The 13,780-nt window shown below is 36.5% G+C and overlaps 1 protein-coding gene across 2 annotated transcripts in view; it reads right to left on the bottom strand.

Annotated features, from left to right (window-relative positions):
• The window catches only part of LOC114531336, a 41,453-nt gene extending 33,577 nt beyond the window's left edge, over nucleotides 1-7,876 (bottom strand). The window contains exons 1-6 of one of the 2 annotated variants that reach the window (XM_028552968.1): nucleotides 7,793-7,861; nucleotides 6,447-6,673; nucleotides 4,629-4,668; nucleotides 2,430-2,749; nucleotides 1,218-1,359; nucleotides 133-422 (exon numbers count right to left, since the gene is read on the bottom strand). In XM_028552968.1, the coding sequence (XP_028408769.1) occupies nucleotides 133-422; nucleotides 1,218-1,359; nucleotides 2,430-2,749; nucleotides 4,629-4,668; nucleotides 6,447-6,497 (843 nt within the window). In that variant the 5' untranslated portion in view covers nucleotides 6,498-6,673; nucleotides 7,793-7,861. Of the gene's footprint in view, nucleotides 1-132; nucleotides 423-1,217; nucleotides 1,360-2,429; nucleotides 2,750-4,628; nucleotides 4,669-6,446; nucleotides 6,674-7,792 lie in introns of both variants that reach the window. The other variant, XM_028552970.1, reaches the window with a different exon arrangement.
• Between the last annotated feature and the right edge of the window lie 5,904 nt (nucleotides 7,877-13,780).

A 13,780-nucleotide genomic window follows, 5' to 3' on the forward strand; every position in this document is an offset into this window, starting at 1 on the left:
CACGAGGTCATCATATAATAATACATCAATTATATATTCCTATTATTAGTTCCAACTTTATTACTATTATTTTCCTCTCCGGCTTTTCCATCTACTGTATCTTCATCTATAACTATTGTACATTATTTTCACCTTTTCACTTCCAGATTCTACGTAACTTTTAAAATTTTCTCCATCATTACTGTATTGAACTGTATACGACGGACTCCACGTCCCATAGGGAGTGGCCCCTTGTACTTTAAGCCCCGTAATAGTTGTATGTCGTAAATAATCTATCTTCAGCAATCCGGTCGAGCCACTTGATGCATGCCATCCTTGAGGATCATCGAGTCTGGCATGTCTAGCTGAATAGCTTGACGACATTTCGTTTGGCGACGTAATTTGGCTGTCCAGAAATGGCAAAGGGCCCGGAGAGGTACAAGCTACGATACACAATCATGAGAATAAATAAAAACCATGCATGGTGATTAGTTAACCTAGTCAGTTTGTCATGATTATATTATCGTCGAGCTAAGAAGGATTGATAGCTACGCAGATTATGAAATGACAGCCGGCATTGAGGTCCCAATTAAGGCTAAGATGCATCATACCGGGTGTGTCAAAAGACCTGCAACTAAATCAAAAAGACCTTTTGCACCTTGTGCGCTATAGATCATATTTTATCTAAGCGAAGAGGATTAACTGAAATTGCAAAGCTTAATTGGCAGTCAAATGTTGTTATCTACGGAAAATATATGTATCCGAAATTAGCAAACTTTGTATATTTGTATTACGGCGGGAAGTATGTAACTAACTTGGTTACACATTGTCGCACGTATACTATAAAAAATATACAAAATTTGCCAACTCAATCATACATACATAGTTTTGGAAATGAACTTTGCAATTATACTAATTTCAGTACGCTCGTTCTAGATGTTGTAATATATTTCCTTCTTTCGCATGCCTAGATCTAAAAAATAATTTGTCTATGCGCATAAAGTCCATTGGTGTAGTGGAGTACGTAACTAATGTGATAAGTATAATATTTTGTTATAATTTCTCAGTGGCGGAAATTCAATTCAGGAAGACCTAAACAGGTCAGAGGCTTTATATTTTGGCGATACATCACCTGGGAATAGTACCCGCCCAAATTTCCCATTATCCACTAAGGGCCTAGTCATACCTAGTTCGCCTGGGAAGGAAACCCCGGGTTTAATAGCAGACCATAAACTCACTTGAATAGCAGCCGAAGAATTCCAGCCTTAAAGCAGGCCTACCCGACCACGTTTTGGGATGGATGCGAAGATAACGGACTGAGATTTCTTCTGGAAGCACCGTTTTGACTTTTGTAGTACGATCAGTATTTGCAGGAAACACCTGTTTGAATAAATAAAATAAAATATCTGATGCAAAACGTGCCTTCTAATAGGATATTGATTCCGACTGTATTTAATTACTGTTTCCACGCGCGAAATTAGTGTAGGAATGCTTCACATAATTACATAGCTCATACATGTACAAACATTCCTAACGGATTTTAACAATGCAGCATAAAAAGAAAGTGAAAAAAATGTTTGAGGCATACAATTCTATGAAACTGATCTATTAATTCCATTGAGTTTTAGGGGGAAATAGCAATACCATGAAAGCATAACCTCGGGTTGAAAAATGCAAAATGTCGGTCATAAAACACTAAATATAACACTAGGTTCGCGTTTTTGGGGGTGTGCCCAACCCCAACTTTTATGGAAATTTGTCCGAAAAATCTGTCGTGAAGCCTGTATGGAGTGCCGAAATAAAGAAAAATTCCCTATTATCCATAACTTATCCGTATACGGCTTTTAACATCAATATTGCACCATTCGTCACTAAATTTTTTTGTTCAGAAAATGAATTCCTTGATATAGTTTATAGCAAAGCTGAAGAATTGAAATTTTAAATTTTGAGAATTTTCATAATCTCTCTCCATCATAATGAAAACGTTTCGCTTCTCCCAAACTAGCGGTTGCGTCCATTCATTTCTGTATGACACTTACATCAGGGCGATTTATGCGCGTTTCTCGTGCGTGTTTTACTGCACCCTGGTTTGCTCGCTCTTGAAATGGTTGAATGCACATTTTAAACAGAGAGATTTAGCGTCGAAACTCGAAATGTTTAGCTAGAAGACGCATACCAACATATGAAACAAAAATGTTTTAAAATGGGAAGCTCACTCGTTCAGCGGCCACACCTTCTAGAAAATCAACCACTTATATAGTGTTCCTACAAATTGATGATTTAATTATGAAAAAGAGAATTTCTAAATATCCGATAGAAAGGGAATATCCGAAATGGGCATGCTAAACGTAACAAAATTGCTAAGTTTAGATGCAAAATATTGTGAAGTACGGAAGATATAGCCTATCGAATGAGGCAATATATATACAAATGTTATGATTGATTTTTACCCTGATTTCTGCATTATGACTTTGGTTCATAACGTTCTTGAATATTCCGCTTGAATTTGCATACGATATTGTAAATGACATCACCCATTGGTCAGACCTTGGTGAACCTTGTGTCTCTAACTCCACCAGTTGCAATGTTGTCGAAAAGTCAACATAAAACCATGGTTCTGCATCATTTGCGTTTGCCATCCAAGATTTTGGGCCGTCGACTCTTGCCATAAAGGGGAGGTAACCATCGGAGGATGAAGATGCATGCAATTGTGCTGTAGTAATCAATTTAGACACCATTCCAACTGCCTCGACATGATTAGGATCGCAATCTAAAAAATAATATTTCTATTACATGAAGCTTGATTGCACTTGATCTCACCGTCAGATTAGCTGCCGGGGACAGTTTCTTCCAAAACAGGCTCATTGATTTTCCTTTTTACACTTTCTTCACAGACAACAGGGTCTTTCAAACGCTTCTTTGGAATTTTTCTTTTCCAATAAATTTTTAAACTGTTTTCGAATTGCCAGTTAAATTATTGCTGAAGGTATATTTGAAAATACAATTTTTGGTCAGGAGTTTGCTGTTCGATCACCAGTTTTTACTCGAACAATTATGCGTGTGTGTATCGAACTTCCAAGACATAGAATTTGGACCACTTTGGATTCCGATCATTGAGATGAATAAACCTGGAGTGCCTGCTCCTCTCGAAAACCGTTCGCGAAAGTGTCCGTAAAAAGATGGCGTCAGCAGAGGCTATTTCTCTCATAGTAGCAGCCACTGCCCGCATGTGAGATGGCTCAGTTTCTGCTATTAACCAATCAAAGCATTAGTTTAGCTGTCAAGATACGATACTTCGTTTTTTTATTTGTCCGTTTCATCGAAGCACAGTCATTTTTTGAAGTCTTTATGTTTCTGAAGCATATTCTTCATATATATATTCTACTTCGAATAAACTCGTAATAAATAGGTATTCTATAATATGCTTTCGAGAATGTTTAAGACGATCAGCGAGATTGCGAATTGCACTAGTTAAATGGTTAAAATTAGCTAATAGTGTTTCAAGTGTGAATATACTGGGAAGTATGTCCTCAAATATGCAGCCGGGATATCGTAAAATATTTTATTTTATATATTTGTTGTTAGATGCAGAAGAGCTTCTTTTTATCTACTAAATACCTATAGGTGAAGGTTTCATTAAAGGTCGGCAATTGTTGCTTTGATAGTTATGAGTCTAAGAGATATATAATGTACCTATATTTTCAAGCATTAAAATCATGTTAGGCTTCTTCTTCGCACTCGTATTTACATTGCTCAGAAAAACAATGATTTATGGAAAAGTGAAAGTAGGTTACTTTAGTAAGTGAACAATCATTAAGGGCTACAATCAGTAGCGTAGCCAGCCAGTCGATTTATCCCGCTATGCTAATATTTTGGTGTTCAATGACATGAATAATTATAATAACTCGAAATGTCCATAGCGGGACAAAAACGTCAGGCTGGTTACGCCACTGGTTACAAACCGATTTCCGTGTTTAAAAGCCGAAGAAAGTAAGAAATTTCGCCGCGGGTTTCGCATTTTTGGGAAACAAAACATTTTACGGTTTGATTTTTTCCCCGCGGTACGTTGTTTTTCGTGGTTACTAGTGGATGTCCGCGTGAAAGTTTGACCTCTGCTGACGCCAGTTTTTTTCAACTACTTTTGATGGCATATACTTTATACTTTATTCATCTCAATGATTCCAATATTTTGTGTTACAATACGCAAGCGCAAGTGTACTTCCTATTCTCCAAGCGGAGTTTGTACAGTGCATTCTTCTTAATTCACCACCCCCAAAATTTCGAGGTCCTTTTTACCATAGCCAGTATATAAACAGTTATGCGCAGCGCCGGCCGGATTAATCTCTCCGGCTGAATTAATCATTCGCTAATCCGCCAGTGCCAATGCGAAATAAAAGACTTGCAATGTACTGAATGTAATATATTACATAATCAAAGAATATTTTTGGCGTAACAAATAATCATTCCTCGCGTTGAACGATGCACTTCTAAATTAATTGTATATTGCCTAGTTGAACTTCACATTTTGGTTTGGTCGAATGCAATTCAAACTATAGGTAATGAGATGATAATCAAGCTTAACTAGGTTTATGCCTGCAGCATATACAATTCAGTGATAAGAAGTAATGCTAATTTAAAAAATATCTCACCTGCTGTTCCACTCTTTACGGCAAACGACAAGAAGATAACCTAAAAGTATATATAGGGCAAGTTCTGTCAACTGTCAATTAAAAGAAGACCCTAACCTCTTAAATCCTTTCCACCCGATAATTTCAGCAAATTCAGCTATAGAATAAAAGTTATCCCGAATAAAGAGTGCGTGTTAAAACACATGTATAATAATGCATTCGCGTTAAAATTCGATTTTCATGTCTTGTGTAAACACCCGAATTTCGAGACGCAGCGACGGCCAGCAAGCGCTACCTCCCATTAGGCTCTAGCTATGTAGAATTGTTTACATAACCCCCATGTTTTCAACGTCTTATTTCTCATAAAATTTAAAGGATTGGTAATATGCAACAACTTCTATCATAGCATTGACTTAAAACAGTGCAAGTTTTAGCCGCGTCGTCGTGCATCGTGTTGCCGTCCTGGTCCCTAATATTATTACAAATCACTTCGAGCATTTGTTGCAAAAAGTCCAACTTAATTGAACGTCCAATCACAAGCACTGGGATATTGGGAGTCGCATAATCCCATTGTTTGAGAATGTGAAAGACTACTGAAAATCTATCACTATAAAAGAGAATGGTCATTTATGGATATATATTATTATATTATGGATATATAATATTTTATCATAAAATTAATACGCTTTAGCGTAGTTTGCAAATTTGGAGATATCCCGAAATAATTTATCGAATTGAAAAAAATCGATTATAAGTTTTGGCACTTCACTCGATGTAGGTAAATTCCAGAGGTTTAAACGGTCCTAATTTCGAGTGGATTATATCACACTCCACTCCAGCCAATGAATCGCATCGCAAAAGATGACCGGCATCGCAAAAGGCCAGGCTTGAATTTGAAGTGTGTATACTTTCAAACGAATTTAAGATCCTTTTAAACCTCTAGAATTGGAAAGTATATCAATATCTGCATGAATTTTCTTAAAAAAACACATTATAGGTCGTTTTATTACGATAACTTGCATTACTTGATAACTGCATCGTCGTCTGCATGTTTCATTCTGTTTACACGTTGCCTTGGATACAAGGTTTCATGCATAATTCATTACGTTTGTTTAGCTACAGCAGGTCTCATCGACCGCATCTTTTCACAACAACGGAGTGGAGTGGATGAAATTGATTTCACAAGAAACGAATGGAGTTACTGCAATGGCTTATAATTGAGGCGGACGCTGTGTCATAATCTATACTACGTTGAATATTTTTAGATGCATGACCTTTTTTCTATAATAAGAAATGTTATTCGGAAATTATAGACATAACTAATGGAAGAAGTTTAATGTCTGACAACGACAACATGTCCGATTACATGTAATACAAGTTTAAAAAGGCGTTCTGGCCTGGAGTGGTTCTGCCTTAAAAAAAAGTCGCGTTCATGCACCCCCTAAACTGGGGGTAAATGTCTGAATGTCATATCTTCTATAGATTCTAGCAATTTCGAATCCCACAGCAAAGGGTAGAAAATGGGTTCCGTGTGTAATGCTGTTCTTGTTGAATTGAATTGTGTTTTGCATGCGTATTGCTACGCAATCGGGAAATAAAACTACGACGAGATTGCTATAAGGTCTATTTTAGCTTTCGGTGATGATTTTCTATAATGCAGTGACAATAATATTAAATAGCGATGAAATTACTATTGTAGAATCTAAATGAAAAAAAGAGTCTGTCAGCTAATGATCTGAGTATACAACTACAAATTCATTTCTCTCACCGCAGATTGCGATTACCTCAATTCTTCTTTCGGGATAATCTTAGGACATAATATAATTACAAGATGCTTACCAGAACGGTCAACAATATAGACATCTTCTTTTTACTGCCGTTTGCAATCATCTTTAAAGAGCTACGGAGGGAACATACTCATTCAAAAAAAATTCCGAATTGAATGACGATTCAATACCTGGCCACAAAGCAATTAGCAACCAAACTCAACAAAGCCGATGATTGGTCCGTACGTCGTGGTGCGGGGAAGTCACCTGGCTGTTTATAAAATCACCGATGCATAACATCTATATAAATAGAAGTGTAACTGGTTTGAATCGAGTTACTAATTCTCTAATAAAATGAGATATAACTGAAGAGTCATTCTCCGGAAAGCTTTGCTAAATAAATGTCTATGGGGTGCATGCAGATTGGCGCGTATTGAAATTCACGTGATTTTCATGATGCATGAACTGAGAAGGCGCCCTGCTTTGAGAAAGTTAATTAACTGCGCGTATTGAAACCACAAGAAAATATTTGTATACATTAATCTTTAAAGCAATAAACCGTTGTTATTGCGTCTTATACTTTGAATCCCCTTCAAAATCGCGAAGTAGGCATTATGAAATACATTAGAAATTATGATATACCGTGTGTCCCCAGAAGAGTGGCAGAGTGCTCTTTTTTGAAATCATTATTTTTTTTAAGAGTACTTTTTGGGGGGACACACATACCGTCCATATATGCATTTCAAGTGGTGGAAGTGGAGTGGCATTACCCATGCAAAATTTATGTTTGACTGTCCCTTAATCCGCCACTGTATATGGCTTTATTTCAAAGTTCATTTTTTTGAAAGCGAAATAAACGTTAAATCTCGTTCAACTAACACCAAAGATGGCCAGACAACGTGCAAAACATGTATTTTGTCCCCAATTAAGAAATAGAGTTCGCCTCAGTGAATATAGGCTTGTAATCAACACGCCCGAGGCGACTAATTCTTTTAGTATAAATTTCCAGGTGTTTACAAATAAGAATCAAAACAATTTCGTAAAAAAATCCTATAAAAAACGACTTCAAATTTCTTATTTGATAAACAACAACAAAAAGCTATAGTTACCGACTATATATACCAAACAGAATGTAGGAAAATCAATAGTAATCTCGAAATTTTTGGGCGTTTAATAAACAAAACATTGACATATATTTTCCAAAAATTCTTTGCTCTGCGTGCCTCAATGCATGCCTACCACAAAGTAAAAAATATAGAATAAACGTAATTTTCGGCTAAACTTTCTTTCCTTAATTAAAATCATATGCCACTTTTTAGTTCAAGAATTAATGAAAGTTCAGCCTTTACCCTGATTGAAAAGATCTTTCGCACTGCGTGCAACGGGACTTATTCCCTATAGAGACGATAAATCGCTTACGTAGTTACGTTGAGTTGGCAAAAAGTTAGTTCGTCCGGTCACTCCCGATGTATCCCTATATAAACGTCAGCAAAAGTCTTTTCTTTACTTCCAGAGACTTAGGGCGTGTATAACATTATATATACATATAAAAAAAATAAATTAATATCAGTCTGCCTGCATGGCATGCATTTCTTATGCACCTCCCGCTGCCTGCATGGACCAATTACGCCAAGGTCGGTTTCCGACGTAAACATTTTCATGGGCCGAATTAAATACAAATAGAACAAAAAAAGGCTTATTAATCTTATTCAACATCAGGCTCGGCATGAAAATGGATAAATGCCAAAATTATTTGAATATATATCCATATTGGATGCATCGCCGAAGTATTTTGTTTTAAACTAATGTCGCTCTGTTTACCAGCCGGCACAAATTGTTGCCTGGTAAAAATTCAAACGAAGTCAGTCTGTCGATAAAAAAATTATGCAGCTACTTATTCGATATAAACGTTTAATTGAATGATTATTAATAATTTTAGTACCATCCTTTGCAACGAATTGCATTTGCTATAGAATTTAGGTTTCCTAGGATTATGATTGCGGCACAGATCTATACGCCGCTCAGATTATGGTTTAATTAATATTATATTGCACCAAGCTATGCATGCATGGTTTAAGCTATTTGCGGTCTGAATTACAAAGACTAGTCTTTTGTATATGCATCCTGTTTATTTGGTTTCTTATACTGTATTTCCCCCTATACAAAATCATGTAGTAATTAGGGATGTAAGATCCTTAGCCGATCCTTAGGCTTTGCGCTATTATCAAATAATAATGGTCTGGTTCCGGCATTTTCGAGTGGCCAAAAACGCAGAGATAACAATTTCTTCCGATATTTAGATATAGTCGGCATACAATCGCGTCTTTTGAGCAAAGGGAAAGTTTGCTGCGCGCGAGTGTTACATTCATGAAGTTAGTATATATGGGAGCTTTACCGAACGATGCCGTTGTTAACGCACGAAAATTTGGTGATTTTAAACTAAATATGCGGATGAGAAATTATCGAGTGTATATAAATTATACATATAGTTATGGCGACCACGCGGCACTCGTTTTTAGCATGTCAACTGACTCAATTGAGTTTGTCTAAATGCGCCTTCTCCCAATCGTGCATGCATGCATGCACTACACTGTGGCTCGGGTCACACGAGACTGGACGAATTTGGGACGGTACTCGAATTCGTCTCGTTTTCTCGTGTGAACACAAAGAACAGGTTAAATTTTCATACATTTTTACCGTGTAAACACCTGAACGGCTGAACCGGACGAATTCGAGCGCTTTCAAATTCGCCCGGTCACGTGTCAACGTAGCCTATAGTGAAGGTAGTCCTACGCCCCTATAGGGAAGCGGATTAATTCGATTGTTTTAATTTTCCACCTCGAAGCCCCATGTCTGGGATGCACGCGTTATAAATGAAGCAACTCTAATATCTTCTATATACAAATTGATGTCGAGAAAATGATGGTAGTGATTATACTTTTTTTCGCCAACATAATACGTCGTGACATGGTGCACGATTTCGCGCATCAGTTAGCTGTGATAAAAAGCCATACTTGAATGAAAGAACCTTTATATAGTTGCATAATTATGACTAATTTGAATACAAAGAGTATAGCCCATGTTATATGGCATGCACGGACTGCTCATTTCGGCAGAACAAGTGAACAACTTCAACAGAGAAGGTGAACAAACTCTTTGAAAGTAAAGAACGAGAGATAAAGACTAAAGTTAAAAGGTAATGTTACAGCACTAGTTTTTACGTTTTGTTGGACTGATTTATGTATATCTGCGTAGTTGGGGTTGCTGACTTATGCAGTACAGTCATATGCCCTTTGGCTTTAATAAATGATACACAAAACTCGCTTGTGCATGCATGATATGAATTAAGAAGCTTTTATGTATTAAATATATTTATATATATAGTTTATTTTTCACATCGCTTGTGCTAAAACAGTTCTTCAATTTATATCCATCGTTCCGACAATAATAATATAATAGTTACGTTTATGTTTCAGCAACCGTATAGGTTATTTAAAACTTATCGCATGCATGATATACTCAACCAGGTATACCATTCAAAAAAAGCAGCATTTCCTCTATTTTTTTTGTCTCGGTTTCCTTTCTATTTACATGTATATTTAAAAAAACTTCCCTCGCTTGCACCTAGGTATCTCCGTAAACCATTTGAAACTACCATGCAAACACAGTCAATTTAAGACCCATGCATGAAACACAAAACAACTACATGACATACAAATTACAAAAAATACCTACCTCCTCCGCAGGCGCTATAGTGATCCGCAGGCGTTAGGGAGCAATTCGAGCTACATCCTACATTACAATAGAAACATTGTAACCATATGAGTAATCTCAATGAGTATGACTTGACTGAGTGCTCAAACATTCTTACAGGCTTACCTCATTTTTATGGGTGCAAATTCGTGCAAATTTTCAAGCGATATAATATATTATGTTGGTGAAAAAAAGTATCAGTACGATCATTTTCTCGACATCAATTTGTTTAGAAGATACCGTAGAGTTGTTTTGACGGGGCTTCGAGGTGGAAAATTAAGCAATCGAATTGTTAATTTTAGCATATATAGAGCTAGTTTCTCTATTATAAGGCGAAATAGGATATAGCTCACTCCCAATAAAAGAATAAAACTTTTCGCAACACTGAATAATAACTTAATTACATGCATGCAAACCAGTTTTGTAAAAGCAATTATTCGTTTCAAGTATCAGCGCTCTATTTCAACTGTGCTCGATTCATTGGCGTCGCTAGCATAAGTGGGGGAAACTTATTCATATATTCGAGTTTTACATTATTCATTTCCATTCAAATTGATTGTTTTAACGGTCTGTGAAAATAAATATGTAAATATGTCCACCCCACTTATCGATGCTAGCGACGCCACTAGCTCGATTCCTTTCTCTTTGTTAAAGCGGTTGTTTCATGGTAATAATAAACGATTGTGTTGGGTGTGGAATTTGGCCCGAAGATTTTTACCAGGGCGTTTATATGATATATAAGCGCCCTGATTTTTACACGATTCTCGGGTACTTGTATACATGCAATACTTCATTGATTAGCTATGCAAAATGAACAATTAAATCAAGTATTTATCACAGCATAATTTGATAAATAGCATGGTGAAATATCATTGTCCAATGAGGGTCAGTGTTTGGATTCGTTTTAATGCTACTCTAGTTGAATAGTTCTACTATCAAAAATTTTATGTAATAATTTCAAAAATCAACCCTAGGAATCACATGTGTTGGCTTTATAAGTTGTAAAAGTACCATGAATACTAATTAGGATGACACATTGTATAATTTATCATCTTCATTAGTATTCTTTATACAGGATGAGTAAAAAAAAAACTGACACCTTTGAAATCCAATTTGCTGCAATGTGTCTGTAATAGGCTGTAATGAGACAGAGGTTGCCTAAAATATCTTATGGGTATACGAAGCATATCAAATAAGTGAACCCATTAAGTAGAACATAAAGTTTGTTCCCTTTGGGAGTTAAAATGCATTCTAAGCTCTGTAATAAAAAAGAACGTGGAATTAGTTCAATTGGTTTAAACACTTTCACATTAATTAACCACGTCTTGTTGATTGTACACAATGGGAATTGTCAAATCCCAGCCATAAGTTCACGGCTAATTTGAATTTCAAAGGTGTCAGTTTTTTTTTTACTCACCCTGTATAATGTTTCATCCTAATTAACATTTGTATACTTGGAGCAAATTTATTGCTCGACAACAATGCGGTGTATTTGAAGTAATTTAAAACACTCGAACTCGCGCTTTATCATATCTAAAACGCTCCTTCTCGTGTTTTAAATATTACATAATAAGATGTTTTAGCAGGTCACATAATTGAAGATAGCTATCACGTTTAACTTTTATGAAAAATTTTCCTTAAACAAAAGGTATCGAATTTGATGTACTACTCTATATAAATGTTCAAAATGTTCTTCGGCAGTATGCTCAGTAAACCCTGAGCGCCAACCAAAGCCTCCACCAAATTACCGCTAAAGTGGTACGAAGTACAAAAAAATAGCGATCGAGTAGGCCAAAATGCATAAAGTAATTTGTTTATTTAATGTGCATAGACTATATCCCAGGTTGAGTATAGTCTATAACGACGCGCTTTTAATATTATACAAAAACGCAGCGAGCAACTAAATTCTAAAATCGAAAATTTATGTGTCAAAACATATTTATCAGTTACCGTCCAGCTTCTTCGTAGTTTTGTTCAATAGAAGTTAGGTAAGCTTTCCGAAAGCCTTTATTATGTGTCGAATGTAAAAGTGTCTTGCAATTTGAGAATTACGTTTTTAATCTCACTCCCATATTTCGACGCCATCTTAAAACAAAAATGTAAAAAAATTGCCACCAAAATGCCATTCCACAATTATTCACGTTTGGAAATCGTATGTCGAATCAGAAGCGATATATGGTACTTTTTTACACGTGAAAAAAATCACACGTCCAATCAAATTGCACAAAGTAAATTCACTCAGAGAAGAAAGATAAATATTTTATTATTCTACGTGCATAAATCTGTACAAAAAATTAAACAACTATATACTTAATATATAATAGCATTATACAAATTGCCATGATCTAAAAGAGCCATGACCTAAAAGACGGAATTTCCTCACAGAAAGTTTTAACGAATTTCATCATCATCAGCCAATCACTTTTTAGCACGTGCCTTAAGCTAGCCAATCGCATTTCGTCAATCCTTTATAACATGTACGCGTGATATCTGCAAAATTTCTACTTTTGGGGAAACTATTTGCCTGTCTAACTGCGATTTTTTTTCGATTTTATTATTATGATTTTCTACAGATGACTTTCTACGATGATTTTCTACAGATCTATTTTAAAGATGACCGCCTGGGCGAAGAATTAATACTCGTACCTCGTTAGATTTTCTACAATCGTGTTAATAAGAAGCCCGTTAGGATTTCTAATTAAATTTTAAAACGCACAGCCAAAATGTTTAACTTCCCTTAATATATGTACCGCGTTTCGTAATATCCAATTACGGACGAAACGTTTTCAAATAAAATGGCTACTAAAGGAATTTATTTATCTTCAGGTGAATTGCATCGAAATTGATCGATTTTTTCTAGGATGCAGCAATTCCCTAAAATATTGAAGATGAATTTTGTACTCCTCGTGCTTGCTACATTTGCTGTTTATGCCCGCAGTTGTAAACTTGTAGAGCAAACCGAAGACAGGTGCAGAAGCGATAGTCGTATATGGCTTGGGCATGGAATCGATGCAAATGCATACCATGGATTTAGTACTCATAAAATATCCCCTGCGATGAGACAATTATACTGGTATTGTCGCGGGTCAACAGAAAGAGTGGCCTGGAGAGGAGCGGCAAACACCCTGCACGTGACCTTCAGATATGATGGTCGGATAATATGGCAGTTCAAAAACTGCCCTCCAAACGGCTGCAACACTTATAAACCTCCACAGTCAACCAGTGACATGTGTCGTAACGGTTGGCACATCTGGCTCGCAAGTGGCATAGAAAAAAGCGTTGTCAAAGGTAGAAGTGATGACTCGATAGAAATTTCGCGAGGTATGCAGGAGTTGCAGTGGCACTGCGGGTATGGCAAGGCAGAGCGAGTTGCATGGGATGGTGATGCTAATCGCTTGCGTGTTCAATGGTCGCATAACATGGGAGTTCTTCACATGCAATCCTCCTCGCGAATGTTATAACAACAACCAACTGAACATAAAACTCGAAAAGTTGACCTTAAAGACTGATCCGACCGACGGCGTTGCGTTTGGCTGGAAATTCCTTTTCGGCAGCCCCGCGGATGAAATCGCTGTGAACATGGAGTCGAAATATTGTTACAGAAGAAGCCAGACAAGGGAAAAAAAAATTTCAAACCGAGTACTACCGTTATCC

The sequence above is a fragment of the Dendronephthya gigantea genome, unplaced genomic scaffold (assembly GCF_004324835.1).
Source record: "Dendronephthya gigantea isolate DGI-Jeju-01 unplaced genomic scaffold, DenGig_1.0 000070F, whole genome shotgun sequence".
NCBI lineage: Eukaryota > Metazoa > Cnidaria > Anthozoa > Malacalcyonacea > Nephtheidae > Dendronephthya > Dendronephthya gigantea.